At 46.0% G+C, this 21896-nt stretch overlaps 1 protein-coding gene across 1 annotated transcript in view; it reads left to right on the forward strand.

Moving 5' to 3' along the window:
* The window catches only part of Graf (GTPase regulator associated with FAK), a 37969-nt gene that overhangs the window by 12433 nt on the left and 3640 nt on the right, over positions 1–21896 (forward strand). Inside the window, 11 exon segments of the mRNA XM_074098636.1 lie at positions 1196–1267; positions 4976–5077; positions 5947–6162; positions 7735–7809; positions 8124–8214; positions 8724–8821; positions 9315–10501; positions 10504–11017; positions 11114–11259; positions 11334–11524; positions 13485–13797. Coding sequence (XP_073954737.1) covers positions 1196–1267; positions 4976–5077; positions 5947–6162; positions 7735–7809; positions 8124–8214; positions 8724–8821; positions 9315–10501; positions 10504–11017; positions 11114–11259; positions 11334–11524; positions 13485–13797 — 3005 coding nt within the window.

The raw sequence follows: 21896 nt of genomic DNA on the forward strand, positions 1-21896 counted from the left end.
AAAACATAGCTCTCTATAGGTACCGTAGAATTTTCGAAAAGTCTCTTCTTATTGATATCTATAATCCTCAAGGAATATAGGAATATGCGTCTAGCTCCAGCTCCAGTAGTTTAGACTGTAGCTGTGTGCTGTGTCAGTCGGTAACGTAACTTTTTTATAAGTACAGGTAGTTGATCACTGCTGAGACGGAAATCTCTGTTTGCCCCGCCCGAGCTCGCCTTATCAGGCCGCGGGCCGCGATATCGAGTGCCGCTATCTGAGTGTTCATCTATTGCATTATTGTATCAGCCTGCCATATTAATTTGAGATTACAACGAAATCGACACGATAACTACTGGTAAGGATCCGATAAACGACCAGATTAGAAGGTCTTGCACCAAGCTTACCAGAACTAGCTATATAGTCGTAGCCGCTCGTAAAGCTACAAGTGATGGACATCTTTATAAAACTTTCTAAACCAAGTCAGTAGTACCTTCATACCTTCAATGATAACTTTATCAAAAGCGGACGCAGATGTTCTCACGGAAGTTCGCTGTCGTGCAGCCCTTTTTTTTTATTCAACTGGATGGCAAACGAGCAAGTGGGTCTCCTGATGGTAAGAGATCACCACCGCCCATAAACATCTGCAACACCAGGGGTATTGCAGATGCGTTGCCAACCTAGAGGCCTAAGATGGGATACCAGTAATTTCACCGGCTGTCTTACTCTCCACGCCGAAACACAACAGTGCAAGCACTGCTGCTTCACGGCAAGATTAGCGAGAAAGATGGTGGTAGCAATCCGAGCGGACCTTGCACAAGGTCCTACCACCTGCAAACCCCTCACACCCCCTTACCTCCCCCCGCAAACCCCTTGACCTCTCACAGCGAAAACTTGCTGTTAACAGTAACCTACCTGCCTGCATAATATGGTATGCGTACAAAAAAACGATGAAAACGTTAGCGTCTACGTGACACATAACATGTTTACTCAACAGAAGTCGATATCAAAGCTTACCAATCCAAAACGTGTTAAACTAATACGTAACAGCATACGTGTTATAAATAAGCAGTTTCTAAATGTGTGTCCCTTGATATTACCTTAGTATAGCGGTGTTGCACCCCCGTATTGTAAACATCGGCATTCCCCATGCGGCATGCATTGGCGGCGCGCGGTGTCTGTGTCCGGCGCTGACGCGTGTTGTTTGTGTCCGCAGCTGGGGCGCGCGCACGAGCAGATCATCGCGCCGCTCGAGCGCTTCCGCAAGGAGCACATCGGCGCCGTCAAGGTGAGCTCTCTCGCTTACACACACCACACACAAACAGACATGGCATTTAAGCTGCGCGTCCACTGCATCGGAATCGGAGCGTATATACGGAGCGACGGATTTGTTGTTTTGTATAGATTTCTAAGGCGCAGAAATGCCGATCCAGTGCACGGCGGTACCATAGAAATCTATAGAAAGCAACATATCCGTCCGCTGCGTATGCTCCGATTCCGATGCAGTGTACGCGCAGCTTTACCGGCGTTTCTATAGCTGGTCCCCGACTCCGATACAGAAGTTATTGTAAGAAAGTCTACGACTACTGCTTACTATCTGGGCGCAGTGACCCGAATGGGTCTTGGCCTCCAACACCAGACTACACCATGCTCTACGATCTTGGGCCGCTAACTTGAAGATTATTTTTGTCCCAGTCGCGTGGGAATATTGGGATAAAAAGTAGCCTATGTGTTATTCCAGGGGTACGTATTATAATGTATAAATTTAAAATACATATCGGTTGAAATACATACAGTTGAAATACCGAAAATTATAAAATATAATGCATCAAAATACATAAAGTTATTTGACATAAGTTCTAAACGCATAAGCTTGAAATGCATAGTGGTCAAAATATATAATGGTTACAACGCATAATGGTTCTTAGTCATATGGCACAAAATGCATATTTTCATAATGTATACGTTCAAAATCTATACAGTATGTTTTCTATAATGGTTGAAATACATACTAGACACTGAATTTTCGCAATTAAAAATGCATATTTTATATTACAATTCTGGCACTAGCCGGCCGCTGCCGCGGCACGCTCGCTTCGCTCGCTCGGCTCGTGCTTGTTTTAGTCATAGTTGAACCTAACACGCTCCTCCTCGCTACGCTCGTCGTCGCACCTAAAGTTACTATTCAATTATTGATCAGACTAGTTTAAAATGCAAGGTCTTGTTAGACAATACCGATTACGATCAGTCGGTATCTTATAGGTTAGGTTAGGTTAGAGTTTTGTCCAGGCGCGAAGCGCCTTAACTACCCTGAATAGGAGCTCCGCGAAGCGGAGCTCCGTCGACTTGTCTTACAGTCCTTAATTTTTCAGAATTTTACATGTAAATACAACCTAAGTAGACGGGAGATGAAGATGAACCTAGGCATTATATAGTATGTATTTTGACCATTATGAAAAACGTACTATAGGAATTTTAATTGTTATTTCTTTCAACTATTATATATTCTGATTGTATATATTCTGAACATATACATTGTGAACTTAGTCATTTTAATTTTATGTATTTCGACCAGTATGAAAAACGTGCTTTATGAATTTTGATTAATATTTATTTTAACCATTATATTTTTCAATTTTCGGTATTTCAACTGTATGTATTTCAACCGATATGTATTTTAAATTTATACATTATAATACGTACCCGTTATTCCAGACGTCCTGCTATAGCTGTACCAAAACCGTCCTGCTGTTTCAGCGTGAAGAAGTAATAAACACACCACATGCACGCACTCGCGAACTTTCGCATGTATAATATATATTGGGATAAAATTAATGTAGCAGGATTGCAAAGCACGTAAAAGCGGTGTACACGCAGGAATTGTCTAGTGTGTATACACTGTTCAGTGTTTATTTTGCAATGGAATCCGTGATACACCAATAGCGTATCGAAACAAATAAACTCTCCGAGTCGTCACTTGGTTAATTAAGTCGGCACGTTAGGTTCCGACACGCTCGGAGAGGCGTGAGAAAGCTGAATGCCAGAACGTGATAATCAATAAATAGGGTGCCGGGTTTAATTCGCCTTGACTTTTGACTTTCTAAAACTATGTTAAAAGGTACAATTATATTTGCGACCTCACAAGTAGTGAGGGCACCGCACAGCCACCCGTGTACAGTCAGCATCAAAAGTAGCTGGTTTTTTTTTGTTAATCTTTTATTGTACCTTTTTGTCGGCATAGTTTACCTACATATATATATCCGTGCAAAATTACAGCTTTCTAGCATTGATGGTCCCTGAGCAAAGCCGCGGACGGACAGACAGACAGACATGGCGAAACTATAAGGGTTCCGTTTTTGCCATTTTGGCTCCGGAGCCCTAAAAAGAGAGAAACTGTCATACAAATACTTTCCTCATTTCAGTATTAGTGTTAGTTTTCACATCAATGAAATCAGTATGAATGATCGGATTGTACCTAGTGTGGTGTGGCGTGGTGTGCGCACATAAATAGCTGACAGATTTGTTTAGAATAGCGCAAGCTATAGTTGTTAATATCTTCATATTAATGAAAAATCTGGCATTTAGTTCTATTTTTCTCTATTTGTTAATTATTGTTAATACTCGTATTGTGTGTTACTTATTAAATTATCTTGGCTGAATTATTGGCCGATAAAAATGTAGGTAGTAATCTTCGAATGGATGAATGTTTATTGCTTGAATGAGTCATTAAAGTGGTGTTGCGAGGGTTCTAAGATGCTTCTACTGAGGCGTATAAGTCTCTTTCCTTTCAAACTGGTGCACTTAATGCGTAGAGGGACTAATTCGCGGTATGCCTAAACTTCATATTAAATTAGCTTTGGGTCTAGGATGATGTTAGCCTTTTTGGCAGACTGCTTACTTCGTTACTGCTTTATCTCTATCAGACCAACTCTATTCATCAGCCTAAATCGCGTTATGCCTAATTATCATAAATACCTACAAAATAAATCAGTGGCATATAATTTTCAGCAGCATTAGACAACCTACGCCTTATGTCGACGGAGCCCCGCTTCACAGGGCTCTTGTTCCTAGGCGGTCTGCCCTTCGGGCATCTGAAGATACCTAACGAACCTAACCCACCTAATATTGTGTAATAAAATAATCACTAGCTTTTGAACTAAAAGGCAGTCTGTCAATGAAACTCCTTGCCTTCCTCGCTTCTAACCAATATCGCAGTAGGTCTAAATATCTACGTATATGTCTACTTCGCACTATGACTAGTCATAACGCGACTTAGTCCCTTTACGCATTAGGTACACCAATTTGAAAGGGTCTCTTTCATTGCAACACTGTTTGTGTTTGTGTCTGTTTGGGAGCGTCGGACGTGCGCGTGCGGCGACGTGCGCGCACGTGAGCGGAAGTCGCCGCTCACTGGGTCAGCGGTCAGCGGTCCGCGGCGCGGCGACTGTCCCCATATGGAACAGGACTCGGCAGACTCGCCACAAGGCCACAACTTCCCCCATGCCTTGTTTATATTACTAATTGTAAATCACTAATCTCTTTTTTTTGGGGTTTTCGTGTGTACCTATTAGTAGTGGTAAAAAGCAATTATTTTTTCTTTTTAAATGCAAAGCATGTCTGTTGGTGTAGGTATGCGATCTACCATTGCGACGGATTGAAGGTTCTTTGCACTGATATGTTTAGTTTGTATGCAAAGTTGATGCTCGCCCGACTGTGAAGTATATTGTTCAATGTCATTTACAGCCATTTACTTCGAAAACTGACGGATTGCGATTACACGTTGTCACACTATTTATCGTGTGGTAAAAGTTAGATTTCCTTTTGGAAATTGGAGACTTTACCGGGGTTCGTAAGTAGGGTTGTTACTCGTAGCACACAGTATTCGTGGGCTAAATTACACGACTCGACTCCAACCAGGAGTGAAATAGAGCATAAGCTAATTTTCATTTCTTCATTGCTATCGTCAGTCTATAACTGTGTGTCCTTGTTTTTCCAGGAGGGCAAGAAGAAGTTTGACAAGAAAACGGCCAAGTTCTGCCAGAGCCAGGAGCGCACGCTCTCGCTCTCCACGAAGAAACAGGAGAATGTTTTCCAAGAGGTGCGTTGCGTTGCGTTGCGTACTTGGAAACACAATTTGCTGTCTTTCATAAACTTAACCGTCCGCTAAAACTTTCCTACAGCATGTTACCAGTTTTGAATATTTGACGCTTCAGTAAATTTAATTCTAGCCATATTTCTATGTCCAAATGTTAATGTTACAGATGCATGCACATTTAAAGTTGACCAACGCGTTACGCACGGCTCTTATGTCACTGACAATAGCTGTATACGTTTGAACTTGAAACGTAGCCATTATAGTGAGTGCTGCACGTCAATGTTATTATTACCTGGACAGTGGTATGGTTAGCGAATAGCGGCCTGCCGTGCATCGCTGCAACTTAATAAATATACCTGAGGCAAGATTGCGTAACGCGTGGTCAGCGCGGCGGGTTACTGCACCGGCTATCATATGGTATATAAAATCGTGTAATTTTGGCCTGATTTCCCCTCCATTGGCCATGGCTGATTGTTTTGAAGAGTCTTTCTGAGAATCGGTTTTCCGTGAAAAGTTCTTTTGGAATCATTATAAGCTTGGTAATACTAATTTACCGGATTAAAAAAATCTCTATGCATTTCTTATTAGTTAGTTGCTCATCGTAGCTCAAAATAATGTGTTTTTGTCAACTTATTTTACGGTAATTTAGTATCAAAGCCGGCGGTTTCGACCCTCGTGGAAGAATAAAATACTAGTTAGCCAAGCCAAGATATGAGTAGTAAATTTCAAGTCTCCAGCGCCAATGATGCTGTGCGTTGTCTGTCAGTCCGTCAATCGGATGACCCGACCATGTTTTGGTTGCGATCAGTTGAAGGGCGGGCGCGGGCTCGTGCCTTGTGCTGTGCTGATTGTCGGCGTGTGTCTGTCGGCAGGCGGACGCGGCGATGGACATGGCGGAGCGCGACTTCTGCCAGGCGTCGCTGGAGTACGTGTTCCAGCTGCAGGCGGTGCGCGAGCGCGAGAAGTTCGAGCTGGTGGAGACGCTGCTGGGCTTCGTGTTCTCCTGGTGGACCTTCCATCACACCGCGCACGACGTGCACCACGACGCCGAGCCGCTCATGCGGGACCTGCAGCTGCGGATACAGCGGGTGAGCAGTGAGCAGTGAGCAGTGAGCGGGGGGGGGGATGGTAGAAGAGCACCATTTGAGATAAAGATGCGAATGCCATTAAACTTCTCTTTCAGAATGGAAATCTTTTGTGACAAAAAAAGTAAAATGCGTTTGCACGCGCCTGCGAAGATGTTCGGGCGCACTAGCGTTGGCACCCTTGGGGGGCGCCGCAGCGAGCCACGCCGCAGTAGGTCTCGAGTGAAGCGTGTGCCCCTCCAGCTTACCGATCAAGCGTTACTGCCTCCATCGCCAACCACGAACTATCTTTAGGCGCTCACAACGACTTAGGGCTATGTAACTCCGAATTACTGACTAATAACAATACTCGTACAGTCACCAGCATTAATATCTACCATAGCGGAGCGTGCAAAAATATCTGACAGGTCCTTCCGGCCCTAGAAATAGAGCCGTGTCAGATATTTATGCACGCTTATTGTGTCAGATATTGGTGCTGGTGACTGTACTACCTAATAATCATTTATTTAGTCGGTTTACTCAAATCCACTGGTTAGTATTGCAAAATGATCGACTAATCCAGGGCGAACTACTGTATGAAACTGTCACCCCTGAGTCGAGGTTAACGATAGCAATTTTTAAGCCATTCAACAGCAGGGCTACTACGAAACTCGAAACTCGAAGTTCGTATCGTACCGTCCCTCTCGCTCTCGTATTAAATAGTACAAGTGTCAGAGAGACCGCACGACACGAACTTCGAGTTTCGTAGTAGTCCTGCAGCTCTTATCTGAAATCAACCAATTTTGGTTTAACTGTATACATTCCTACAAATCTTTTTGATCTGGTAAAAATATTATTTTAGTTTAATAAACGTTTTTTCATTTTTAAAAGTTTAATCAGACACTCTTGCTTTTCTAGCGCCAGTCTCAAGGGTCTTGGAATTATTATTTATCGCAACTTTTCCCCCGTAAGAGTTTCCTAGCTTCTACAATCTATAATGTATAGTTTACTTACCTACTTTCAATTAAAAATAAAATTGCAAAGGTTCTGGTAACTATTTTGAGCGGGAGGAGAGTTTTTTCAATACTTCCGCCGCGCTTCCGGATAACTTGGTCTTAAACTAACTTCAAATACTACGTCTGTTCTGCTGGTAGTTCGTGGCAGCGAGACATTTGGAACGCTTCGATATTCCATAACAAAACAGCAGCGCGCGTTGTCTTGGCCCGTGTGTTTACTACCACTCCTAATGTCATCATCATCAAGTTCCTAACGTCATCACACTCGCGCAATTTACAGCTTCGATAACCCCTCACCATTCCTATTTGTTACCTTTTCACTGATCAAACTTGAGCGCTTGTATTTTTTTGGTCGATTTGGACAAGATCGCTTCCTGTGCAACTCGTTGCATGTTTATAAGATCGGTCTTTTTTATAACGCATTAGACACTCGGAAGTTATTTTTAGTGCTCAAAGAAGCAGAATTAGAGCAAGTTTTATCAGTAAAGGTGTGTGTCTCTTGTGGCCACTGATCGGCATGCCGCCGTGTGTGCGTGTGTGCGTGTGTGCGCGTGTCGACGTGTGCGTGTGTGTGTTGCAGACGCGGACCAACTTCGAGGAGACCAGCAAGCAGACCGAGTCGCTCATGAAGAAGATGATGGAAGTGCGCCAGATGGTGAGTCCGAGCGCCGATACGAGTACAGCTCTTCTTTAATAATTTAGGTTAGACCGTATTTTTTCGTCACCAGGAAATTGACAACCGAATGCTTATCCGTTTCACTATTAAACCAAAAATTAAATCGAACTTTTAACTTGAGATTAAATTGAAGCAAGGAAGGGTGGAGGACGAGGAATAGACAAATTTTCAACGGGATAAAGAGCGATTACATCTGATGTGGTCCCAATATTGCGGCGCAGAAATAGCTGATATGAGGTGAACTGAGGGGTGAGGTGACGCTGACGGGGCTGACCGGGCGCTCCGTGTTGCAGAATAAGGAGGTGGAGGCGGAGGAGGGCGGCGAGGGGGGCGACGGCGCGCCGCAGGGGGGCCGCGCCGGGTACCTCTACCTCATGGAGAAGAGTGAGTACACCGACACCGGCTCTACAACACAAGGACTATTTAGTTCTAAAAACTTTTAAAAAGCTAAAAAGATCTGTAAGCCTTACACAAAAAGGAAGTAGTTACTTACAGAAGAAATAAACAATTGTAGTTTATTCACGCTTAGCCCAATTTTGTTTAAGCGAATTGAACGTTGATTGATACGATGTTCTGATGCCGGATCAATAGGGGTTCAGAAAAGACAATTTCACCACATTGACATACTACTCATTTATAAAACTTGTAACAGTCTTTAAATTGTAAGAAGACTAGACTTATTAAAATAGCTCTAAGTAAATCTATTTCGTCAGCCCTGTAGTTTAAAAAATGCTCTAATGCTTTAAATTTCATTCTAAGAGAGAGTGGAGGCTATTTGTCGTGGCCTCTATTATTTTGTATGAGTAAATTGTAGAACTTGTAACTTTAGTGGTATATAGGTGACTGAAATCGTGAGCCGTGAGGTGTACTGATGTGGGGTCGTTTTTCCGCAGAGGCGTTCGGCACGGCGTGGAGCAAACACTACTGCTCGTACGAGAGCGGCTCGCGCACGCTGCGCCTGCTGCCCTACTCGCAGATCAGCCCCAAGGCCGTGAGTAGCGTCGAGCGGACTCCACAAGGATGGAGTCGCAACAGGGTTCACCTTGCCTTTGCCATCCATGTAGACTGAACACATCCTTGGGGGACGGCCGCGTGTTTCCATCCGTAGTTAGAGTGCCTAGATGATATTCGTTAAATCGGCGGATTACATCCAACTAAAGACAGCTGGGCGGTGACAGACAGCGGGTCCGCACCGCACGTATGCGAATGTATTCGTAGAATGAAGTCCAACAATTGTAATAAGTTTGAATGACTAATCGGTCGTTCGTTCGACCAACGCTTCATCCACTTTCTTTATTTTCATCATCAATTGCTGAAAAAGCCCATTTTTTGAAATATGGAGCCATTGTTGTAGAGCACGATATGAGTACGTTATTTTACGCCAGGAGACGACGTTGGCGCGTGGATGACATCCGTGAAGCCGAGTGCAAATACGAGGACGCTGGATTACATCTGTCTGAGTTAACGTGGTGTCTGTGTGGCAGACGGCGCCGGCGGAGAGCGTGTGCCTGTGCGGCGCGCGGCGCGCGGCCGACAGCGAGCGGCGCTTCTGCTGGGACGCGCTGCCCGCCGACCGCGACCGCGCCGCGCTCACGCTGCAGGCGCTGTCCGAGCGGGACCGCGCCGCCTGGCTGCGCGTCATCTCGCACCAGGTGCGTGTCTGTGAGGGCGGGCGGGCCGACCGCGACCGCGACCGCGCCGCGCTCACGCTGCAGGCGCTGTCCGAGCGGGACCGCGCCGCCTGGCTGCGCGTCATCTCGCACCAGGTGCGTGTCTGTGAGGGCGGGCGGGCCGACCGCGACCGCGCCGCGCTCACGCTGCAGGCGCTGTCCGAGCGGGACCGCGCCGCCTGGCTGCGCGTCATCTCGCACCAGGTGCGTGTCTGTGAGGGCGGGCGGGCCGACCGCGACCGCGCCGCGCTCACGCTGCAGGCGCTGTCCGAGCGGGACCGCGCCGCCTGGCTGCGCGTCATCTCGCACCAGGTGCGTGTCTGTGAGGGCGGGCGGGCCGACCGCGACCGCGCCGCGCTCACGCTGCAGGCGCTGTCCGAGCGGGACCGCGCCGCCTGGCTGCGCGTCATCTCGCACCAGGTGCGTGTCTGTGAGGGCGGGCGGGCCGACCGCGACCGCGCCGCGCTCACGCTGCAGGCGCTGTCCGAGCGGGACCGCGCCGCCTGGCTGCGCGTCATCTCGCACCAGGTGCGTGTCTGTGAGGGCGGGCGGGCCGACCGCGACCGCGCCGCGCTCACGCTGCAGGCGCTGTCCGAGCGGGACCGCGCCGCCTGGCTGCGCGTCATCTCGCACCAGGTGCGTGTCTGTGAGGGCGGGCGGGCCGACCGCGACCGCGACCGCGCCGCGCTCACGCTGCAGGCGCTGTCCGAGCGGGACCGCGCCGCCTGGCTGCGCGTCATCTCGCACCAGGTGCGTGTCTGTGAGGGCGGGCGGGCCGACCGCGACCGCGACCGCGCCGCGCTCACGCTGCAGGCGCTGTCCGAGCGGGACCGCGCCGCCTGGCTGCGCGTCATCTCGCACCAGGTGCGTGTCTGTGAGGGCGGGCGGGCCGACCGCGACCGCGCCGCGCTCACGCTGCAGGCGCTGTCCGAGCGGGACCGCGCCGCCTGGCTGCGCGTCATCTCGCACCAGGTGCGTGTCTGTGAGGGCGGGCGGGCCGACGCGACCGCGACCGCGCCGCGCTCACGCTGCAGGCGCTGTCCGAGCGGGACCGCGCCGCCTGGCTGCGCGTCATCTCGCACCAGGTGCGTGTCTGTGAGGGCGGGCGGGCCGACCGCGACCGCGCCGCGCTCACGCTGCAGGCGCTGTCCGAGCGGGACCGCGCCGCCTGGCTGCGCGTCATCTCGCACCAGGTGCGTGTCTGTGAGGGCGGGCGGGCCGACCGCGACCGCGCCGCGCTCACGCTGCAGGCGCTGTCCGAGCGGGACCGCGCCGCCTGGCTGCGCGTCATCTCGCACCAGGTGCGTGTCTGTGAGGGCGGGCGGGCCGACCGCGACCGCGCCGCGCTCACGCTGCAGGCGCTGTCCGAGCGGGACCGCGCCGCCTGGCTGCGCGTCATCTCGCACCAGGTGCGTGTCTGTGAGGGCGGGCGGGCCGACCGCGACCGCGCCGCGCTCACGCTGCAGGCGCTGTCCGAGCGGGACCGCGCCGCCTGGCTGCGCGTCATCTCGCACCAGGTGCGTGTCTGTGAGGGCGGGCGGGCCGACCGCGACCGCGACCGCGCCGCCTGGTGTCGTGTCCGTGCGCGTGTGTGACGTGCGGCCTGTTTGCAGAGCGGCGGGCTGGCGGCGGCGGGCGGCGCGCTGCGCGGGGCCGCGGGCGAGGCGGCGGGCGCGCTGGACGACGCGGGCTTCGCCTTCGTGCGGCGCATCATCGCCGTGCTGGAGGAGCGCGGCCTGGAGGAGCAGGGGCTGTACCGGTGAGTGCGGGGCGGGGGTGGGGGGCGCGGGGCGCGGGGCGGCGGCTCGTACTGACCGGGCGCGGTGGTTGCAGCGTGGCGGGCGTGGCGTCGAAGGTGGCGCGGCTGGTGGCGTGCGCGGCGGACGCGCGGCTGCCGGCGACGCTGCACGACCCGCTGGAGTGGGAGAGCAAGACGCTGACGTCGGCGCTGAAGGCGTACCTGCGCGGGCTGCCCGAGCCGCTCGCCACGCACCACCTGCACCAGAAGTTCCTCGCCGCCGCCAGTGAGTGCACACACCACACACCACACCACACATCTATTACAAAAAAAAACTTTGTGTTTGGTTGGCCAACCTGGCGCCCATCCGAAATTTGACATAGCGCAGGTAAAAATATCTGCTATTGGCTACTAACTCTGCCAAAAAAAGTAAGAAATTAAAAAAAAAAAACAAATTGGCGGGAACCTTGCGAATTTTCCGTGGACATTTTTGAGTGTAAACTTACAAAAATGGAACCATCGAGTGCTAGTGACATTTCTTTTGTTGTTAAGCATGAGTTTTTTTTTCGTCTACATTCTTGTAATAGTTGAAAGAAAAGCAGATTATACACCTCGCATTAAGTAATTTATATTGCCCTCGTGCTTTTTAAAGCCCTCGCTAACGCTCGGGCTCCAAATCGGCACTCGGTGCAATAGTAAATAACTTTCTGGTTGGTGCAACAATGTACTATTTTATTTCCTCCCAGTGGTCGTGAAAAGCACAATGTTTAGTCTCAACCAAAAGTGCAATAAATGAACTCGTATTATCAAATCAAACTAACTCGTTCATCTATTGCTTACTTTTTAGCCTCTACAACAATGTACTATTGTTTCTTGTCTCGCGCCGCGGGCAGTGACGGTTTGACGTTATTTTAATTTACACAATTTAACACGGTAATATTTTTTATCGATTACGATAAAATCAGTTTAGTTTGTTGTGGAATTTCATTCAATATAAGTGCGAGCGCACGCATCCCAAATTAATGATTGTGCAATTTGAATGAAGAGATTGGTGCTTCTACGCGTTACATTACTCTAACTAAATCTTACGAAGAAAATCACAAGAATTAAATCCAAAATAAATGCTATCATCTTACTAATTACTCGACCTCACAAATTATTCTTACTCTTTCTTACTTACTATTTTGTTTTATTTAATTTTGTATTTATCACTAGTAGAACCTTATTAAATATGATCGACAATGAACGCTTCGGCCATTCTGGGTGAACTGTGACTATAGTACTTTTCGGATAGGATGGGTGACTCTTGCGTTTTCACCATTCCATACCATGAACGTTTCAGGCCAATAATTTATAAAAGACTAGCTTATGCCCGCGACTACGTCTGCGCGGATCTAGGTTATCGCGCGGTGGCGCCCTCTACCGGAATAAAAGGTATCCTATGTTGATCCTTGGAGTTAAAACTACCTATATACCAAATTTCATCAAAATCGGTTCAGTGGTTTCGACGTGAAAGGGTAACAGACAGACAGACAGACAGACAGACAGAGTTACTTTCGCATTTATAATATTAGTATGGAAGTATGGATATACTTGAATCCTGAAAGAACAAAAAAAAAATATCTCTATAGCTTTAAAGATTTCGTAATAATAAACAAAAATCACTTAAAAATGTATTATTATGTTTTAAAATTAAAAAGATAAATTTTAATCTCGTCAACTTTCATCGCGTAAAACGGAACTCTATTTCAATAGAGCTTGACTTTGCTTATCGACCGAATCGATTCCACAATCTTGTCAAATAGTTTGACTCGCATCATCTGTCAGTTAGTACGAGAGCGAAGGTCCTTAAATGCATCTTTGTATTTTTGTTTTGAACTGTTACTTTGTTATTCCATTTTGTTATTACGGTTTTTGTTATTTTTTTTTACCGTTATTAGTTTTGATATAGTGCCAAAGAAGACCGCATGGTTTGTGAGATCCCGAAAGACAAGCGAAAACACTTGCTACGCGGGTGAAGCCGCAGGCAAAATCTAGTTAAAAATATAAATTATCACTAATAAAATCGATTACACACCCTTAGCATATTTAATCGAGAATCGCAATAAATCGATTCGAATTTACATTGTCACAACCCTTTAATTGTTTAATGACGTGTCACCGTATACCCATCCTATTCGAAAAGTAGTATAGTGCGTAGTGTACGTGTGCGGTGTGCGGTCAGTATGGTTGGTTGGCACCCTCAGAGCTGGAGCGGGGGGTGGAGCGCGTGGCGGCGGTGGCGGCGCTGGTGGCGCAGCTGCCGGCGCGCAACCTGGCCATGCTGCGCGTGGTGCTGGCGCACCTGCGACGGGTGGCCGCGCGCGCCGACCGCAACCTGATGACGCGCGCCAACCTGGCCGTGTGCGTGGCGCCCACGCTGCTGCGCGCGCCGAGGGAGTCCGTCGCCGCCATCCTCGACCTCAAGTTCTACAACGTGCTCGTCGAGACGCTGCTCGACCACTACGACCAGATCCTGTTGGAGCCGCCTTCGCCCTCGCCCGCGCAGAACGGACTCGGGTCGGTACCTGCCTCCTTCCTCTTGTGATTCATCCGTCAGTCAGGGTCTCCATAACTATGTTCACGGAATAAGAGCGAAAAAGACGTCGACCGGCTCGACCGACGCGAAACGACGTTTACCGAGGGGAACACGTCTTCTTCGCTCTTATTACGTGGACAAAGCGTGTTTTGGTCGGCTAGGGCCGATTCCGCGGCGATAGATGTGGGGACACACCCTTAGATTGACACAAAATATTGGACACGTAGTTTTTCTTCGGTCATTTTCTTTTGGTTGAACAAAAAATATGAAGATATACCCAGTTGAGGTTCCGCGTCCGCGTCCCGTTCGAGAAAAAAGTATCGCACGGCGTGACGGCACTCCCCACTCCCGAACTTTAACGCGCGTCACCTGTGTAATTTTTGTTTGATTGGCGAAAGAAAAAAATACGTGTCTAATATTTTCCAATAATTATGACGGATCAAATAGTTTTTTTTTATCTGCACCCATATAGTAAATCCTCCATTATGCGTTCTAAATCCATATGGTCATTACGATACAGGTATTTGTATCGGAATGAGATTTCATACATCATTACAGCACCGGTGCAGTAGCGTGGCGTTCACGTCGCGCGGGTCGTCGCGGGCGCAGCTCGTGCTCGCGGGGCGGACCACACATACCTACCTAGTTAGAGTTAATGCAGGTCATTCTTAATGGGTCGCAGAACTCATGACAAGAGGATTTAATATATGGATGGAGATAAAATATTGTATGCAACTGTACGTAATTAGGCCTTAAAACACTCATGTGACCCTATTATGAAACTCGGCTAAACCACACTCATGTTTTAAGGACCCCTATTACGATACAACAAAAATAGCTGCACGTTCGTCTCCTGAGAAAACGTATTTCACCACTGTTGCCTGTAGGTACTCACGGAACAGTAAACCCGCCTGTACCTAGACATGTTCTTGTATTCGAGTACTAGTTTACTTTTATATTATCTGTGGTTTGAGCCAGCAAAGTCACATAAAGTGGTTTGAATTTGATTGGGACCTTTGAGACCGTAATTACAAATTAAAAAAATTACAAACATTTTTTATTCAAAGCAATAAAGAGTACAAACAATGCATTATTACATAAGTACATCGCCCTCGTAGGACAACTAAGCATAGTTCACACTTATGACAATATTGAATATGAGTATATGTTAACATATTTTGACCCCCGTACTAGTAAAAAAAAAATAACAAAGAAAAACTCCATGCAAATTTTCAGCTTCTAGAAATCCAAAGGATTAAGCGGAGCATTGATGATTGTCTTGTACAACCACATGCACACACACACACACACACACACACACGCACACACACGCACACGCACACACACACAGGTGTACGCACATACATACACATAAACTTCTTCACCTATTTAAATCTAGTTTGCATTGGGGATACAAACAATGTGCCGGAAACACGAATTCATACGATCCACGATCCAAATAAAAACTACTACCCCTTGCGTCACGCCACCTGCGCCGGCGCAGGGCGCAGGTGGGCGCGCCCGTACTTGCAGCGCACTACTTTACGCTGCTGTGCTATTTGGTATTAACGATACATTCGGCCAGTCAATTAGGTACACACAAAATGCATCTAATTTACTTTGTTTTGCAAAACGCCTATCAAACTGTAATAATGGCCCCTGGATTCTTTCCCTTCGTATCGAAACGGCCTAAAAGCAAATTGTCCTATTAGCATAATGACCTCAAAGCAAATTGTCCCATTAGCACAATGACCTGAAAGCAAAACGTCTTGTTAGTAAAATAACCTAAAAGCAAATCGTCCTATTATCAGGTCGACCTAAAAGCAAAACGCCTTCTAAGCAGAACGTCCCATGGTGTAAAGGCAAGAAAAAAAATTAGTCCAAGTGCGTATCGAGTCGATTCGGGCAGCTAGTGTTCCGTATGTAAATATATGAAAATTAAAATAAATAAAAAAAGTTACCGTTTGTTGTTGCTAATAAGAGGAATCTACCATTTTTCCACGGATGTGCTACTCATATGTTATGAGTCGATAATACAAGAAAACAAAACATCGCTAGCGCACGCGCCTTGCGTCGTGTAGTACCTACCTACAATCTTTTTATTCACGAAACGCAATAAAAGCATATCCCCTTCCGGTCCGCGTTAAGTACTACCGGGTTATATTGTTTTTTTTTTATCATCCATTCAGAAGTTTAGTCAAAGTATGTTAGAGCAAAATACCTGATAAATATCAATAAATGTAACTTTTGGGTAGTTTGATTGAGTGGTGTCTGCCAGCGGGCCGCGGGCCGCGAGCCGGGCTCCTTCCACGTTTGGGTTGATAATTATTATCGTAATCATGTGATTCTTTTCATACTGAGATACAGATAGAGATGAACAGGAACAAAACAGGCACGCCTCTTTGAAGAGTGCGAAACATTACAACGGCGAGAAAATAACAATTTACGTAGGTAAGGTAGGTTTTAGCGATAAGACCGCCTATTCTACCTGAATTTTTCTATTTCTCTGTACTGCTTTTGGTGATCAATAAAGAATATTTGTATTGTAGCGTACTGTAATAAGAGTTTGCCATAGAATAAAATTTCAAGGTAGTCCGCAACAACCGACCACTAGAAACGGAGGAAGATTTGAACTAGGTACTTTACTAATTTACTGATACAAAGTTAAGTTTTTTTACAAAACTCATAACCTCGAACAAAAAATTATTTTCTGAGCCTGCTTGAGGAAACAGGTAGGTTTTAATGATAGAACCAGGGATGTTCGTTATCGCGCACTTCATTGTGCTCGCTCACTTACCCACTTACGCAAATAATTCACAAAAGGGCGGTCATCAGGGACGTTCTTTGTTCCTTTCGAAGAAGGCGCCTCGTTAGTGTCACTGGTTCTGGCTGGTCGACCACCTATATTGAAAACTAGCTTTTGCCCGCGGCTTTGCTCGCGCAGAATTGGTATGTAGCTTAAACCTTTCTTGATCACACAGGAACCATACATTATTTCGGGATAAAAAGTAGCCTATATGTTAATCCAGGGTATGTATTACCTGTACTGTATGCCAAATTTCATGCAAATCCGTTTAGAAGTTTTTGCGTGAAAGATTTACAAACATCCATACCTACAAACTTATGCGTTTATAATATTAGTATTAGTAAATTGATGAAGATGACAGCTAAAAAATACGAGTACTCTATTTTTGAGTAAGCTTATTTACTTCTAAATCTTTACCAACAAGCAGTAGACAAACGCCCGATACGTTGGTCGAACTAGATCCGCTCCTCTCTGGATGCCACAGCGGGATGCGATCCATTCACACTGCCAAGAAACGGCAAAATGGCACGATATCACCGTCATAAGGTTATTCGGCGAGGGCACGACGAGAAGTTTCCTGGTAACCAATACGTAATATTGGGTTTTCTTTCTAAAACTGGTTTAAATTTAAAATATTTCGTTACACTTGGCATTAAGGAGGTTTGATTATAGCTTATCCCGTGATGGTAAGGCGCGGCGGTGTCGTGTCGTGTCGGGCGCATCTGCCGCGCGGCAGCTGCTGCTGCTATGGGCGCTCGGCCGGCAGCCCGCAGGTAGCGCGGCCCGCTTACAACCTTTGCACACCACGTTTTTTAAACGCGCGTTGACAGCGCGTTTTTCTTTCCATAGAGAAGCCAATGCAAGTCGCGTGCGTATCGCTTTTGTATCGATACAAATGCGCGTCGTTGATGCGTCTAAAATACGCGGTGTACAAAGGGCCTTAGCCGCCTTCGAGAGACCTCCGTTGCTCGTAGCTCACTAATTGCAAACACACAAAATAATCTTAGAGCCGCCATAACACCCATTCAATTAACGTAGAAAAAATCTTAGTAATTCTATTACTGATATGATATGCGATAAATACTGATGGTATTTTTTTGTAAAATGCCAAATTTGCGAAATGATATATTACATAAACATAAAAAAGGTATATTAGGTACAATAAAATAAAATTAAAATGAAAATCTGCGTAATTAAACTCGGTGAAACGACAGAGGGGCTACTACGAAACTCGCAAATCGAAGTTTGTATCGCACTGTCCTTTCACTCTCTTATTAAATGACATAAGCGTCAGCGGGACGGCAACATACGAAGTTCGAGTTTTGCACTTCGTGGTATAGGGCCGGGTCGCCCCGTAGACACGCCGGTTACTGAGTTAGCATACATACAGTTTTTTAAATTGTTAGATGGAGGCAAACTAGCATATGAGATCATGAGTCATCTGATGAAAAGTGACCACCACCGCCACGAACATATGGCTTTATGGAATCCACCAAATTTTTATACTAAGAATAGGTAATGGTTCAACACGTGTTAGTTTCCTGGTCAATACGAGTTTTTTGATCCCAATGAGCATTGTGTTGTAATCGCAGTGACCATTGAACCGCACCCTCCCGCTTCCGCGCTGTTCATACAGACCGCCCTTCAAAAGCAAAGAAGGTCCACAAAAACAGGCAACACAAACAGTCTTACAAAGTAAATAAACATGCGTTGAAACACCTTGGATTGGAAGTCCTTTGTGCACAGATAGTGCTAGTGCAGATAAAGGGCATCTGCGAGACAGCGCTCGCCGAGGCCACTGTCCTCCGTTCACCCGTCGCGCTCGCGCGTCGTTAACACGTCAACAATAGTTATTTGTGTCACAAGGGAGCAAAATGGTGTATTTACGGCGAGGGCGTACATTGAATCCAGAATGTAGCGAAGGATTCTACAATAGAATCCTGAGCTTAGCGAGGAATTCTTAAGTAGAATCCTGAGTGTAATGAGGGATTCAAGTGTTAACGCCCAAGATGAAAATAATTTTGCTCCCGAGTGGCTCATACAACTTTTCACACCGAGCATTAAGAAACTTGAAAAAAAAAACTAAATATTATTAAAGAACAACCAGCTTAGAAAATGGCTTGGCTTTACAATTATCAACTTCAAAAAATGGCATTTGCAATAAAACACTTAGCCAAAAGCCTTGAACAGAAAAGTTGCACTTTGCTCCCTCTCGTCAGGGAGGAAAAGTTACTTTTCTGAAGGAGAGCTGTGAAAAACCTATTGACGTGCTACAAACCGTTGCCCGTCACATTCACAACGTGAATCCGATTCGTACTGTATAAATAAGTTGTATGGTGGTCGTAAATATTTGGCACCAATAAAGGGAGGAGAGTCCTCGCGGCGCGCGTCCTTGCCTCTTGCTCTTATTGCCGCGGTCGCCGCACTCGCCGCACTCGCCGACGCTATCAATTAAATATCGATCGACATTACGAATTTATTCCACCTTTTTATTGCTCGATCGATACGTAAAAGACAATAAAAAAGCGGCCAAGTGCGGGTCGGATTCGCCTATGAAGGGTTCCGTAGCAGCAAGTAAATGACGTATTAAAAAAAACTACTTACTAGATCTCTTTCAAACCAATTTTCGGCATGGTAATGTACATCATATATATTTTTTAGTTATATCATTCTCTTATTTTAGAAGTTACAGGGGAAGGGGGGCACACATTTTACCACTTTAGAAGTGTCTCTCGCTCAAAAAAATGATAATAGAAACCTCAGTATCATTTTTGAAGACCTTCCATAGATACCCCACACGTATGAGTTTGATGAAAAACATATTTTGAGTTTCAGTTCTAAGTATAGGGAACCCCCAAAATTTATTGTTTTTTTTTCTATTTTTGTGTGAAAATTTTAATACGGTTCACAGAATACAATCTACTTACCAAGTTTCAACAGTATAGTTCTTATAGTTTCGGAAAAAAGCGGCTGTGACACGGACGGACAGACAGACAGACAGACATGACGAATCCATAAGGATTCCGTTTTTTGGCATTTGCATACGGAACCGTAAAAAGAAAGCGCTCAAACGTTATTGCTGCAACTCTTATGCGTAAATACTTGGTAGTACAAAATTGAATTTATGTATCTCATAGCAGCACTTTCTCTGTAAAAAAATCCAAAAAGGAACTTCCGTTGCATAACGATCGCGAAAAGACAATTTCTGTGTATAAATAATTTGGAATTCAGTTGCATTTGCAATAGCAAGGGGTTTGTGAAGTTATTTTTGCGCAAATAACGTGACTTTAAATGCCAGTGAGCGGGAGAAGCCTTGCGAGATAAGAATGCGCGGCAGCTGCGCGCGGGAATGCGCACCTGCGCGCGCGCATCTGCCGCGCCGCCTCACCCTAGGGCCCGAGGTCCAGCATCAAGCCTTAAGATCATTTTATTCGGACGAAGGGGAGCTCCCCCCCCCCGTTACTAACAGTTAAATCAAAAAATAGTTAATTACAGATAACTTAATTCATAAATGGCGATACCCCCTGTGATACCTACCCTTGGTGTTCGGTGATTTCTTCCCATCAGGTGACCCACATGCTCGTTTTGCCCCTCCTACGTATAAAAAAACATGATGCTACTCTGAAGCGGCCATCGGTTGCGTGTAATTTTGACCGTATCTCCCTTTCGTACTTGGTCCTTCGTCGTCGTAGAGGACGACATAGAGGACGACGCAATTGTGTTTTTAGTACCTAACACGCGAACACCTAACTCTTATCAGGTTATCACACTTTGGAAACCCCGTTGCGATGCATTTGATGACGGCTGATCACTTGTGTTTATATTGTGATAAATCCTCCCCACTGACCATTTGTTAACCTAAGTAGGTACAATAATAGTTACGTGAAGATCACGAATGATAGATAATAATATGATAGACCAAGATAGTGAGCGAAATTTTATTCTAATATTGATAAATAAAGTGCTAAATAATGGATACATGTGCTCGTCACGCACGTCACGCATTGCAGTAATAAACATGATAACGCGATGTGTAATGGGGAACCGTTCACCATAAAATGATAATTGACGAAATAAAAGAATGTGATTTCTTTCCAACATACGTCGCGGACCCCGCTTCACGCAAACGGGATCTTACTCTAAAATAAATCGTATCAGGCACCGGATTCATTTGACTAAAGGACCCCGGTGTAGGTAAAAAATACTTTTGTCAATTATAATCGCGGACCAGGGGGAGAGCTTTCAAGAAAGACAAGTTTTTGCGGCGGCACCTGGCGCACGCGCATCCCGGCTAATGACAGCCTGCCGGGCGTGCCATCGCAAAGTGAGCCGTGGCTGCAGGCCGCAAGGTCCACACTGCGCCGCGCCGCCCGGCAAGCTGCGCTTCTTATTTGATATCTGCCACTTTCCAGAATCGCTTTTGAACTGAAGGCTCACTGCGCGCACGCATCCGTCATCTGGCGCGCTGGAAATTGTGAATTTAAATATGTAACGTACCTATTGGAGAATGTAACGTTCGTTATAATTTTACGAGCTGTCTCCCGCTTCTTTATCTGTAAAGATTTCGTTTATTGCGCGCCTGTGGAATCTATACAATTTTCCGGAGTAAAAATCATCTTGTGTCCTTCTCCGGGTCTTAAACTATCTGCTAATCACGATTCACGATGAATCGAGTTCTTTATACGTGAAAGTGTAAAAACAAACATACTGGCGTATAATAATCGCGAATATTTGCGTTAATAATGTTAGTTGCGATGTCATCGACGTACCTACGTTTATTTACTAAATTGATTAAATCTGTTCTATCCAGAAAATACAACACAGTTGAGAAACAATTAATTTTGGCCCAAATTTCCATCAATAGAGGATGTAGCCGATGTACTTACGTGGTTTGATTGCAATAAGCACCGTAGTTTACGCTCAAAATAAAGAAGTAACGCGCGCACTGTTTTGTTTTTCTACGGAGTTTCCTGCATGTAAAATAACCAAATCAAAGTTAAGATATCTTTAGACTTCATTTAATTGAAATTATTTTTAACGCTTTTTTACTGAATTTGTAGTGCGCCCAATTTATATGCGAATCGGTACTTACTGAAATTCATGGCAATGTAACTACTGGCGCGGGTAAAATTCGACGAGATTTGATCGAAACTAAGATACCTAGAAAAGTATATTTTTCAAATAAAAAAATGAAGTTATTAGAAAGTTAATATAATAACTAACGGGACAAATAAATGATCTAGAGATACTTGGGCGATAATTGTTATTGAAATC

This window comes from Choristoneura fumiferana, chromosome 15, assembly GCF_025370935.1.
Source record: "Choristoneura fumiferana chromosome 15, NRCan_CFum_1, whole genome shotgun sequence".
In the NCBI taxonomy this organism is placed as follows: Eukaryota; Metazoa; Arthropoda; class Insecta; order Lepidoptera; family Tortricidae; genus Choristoneura; species Choristoneura fumiferana.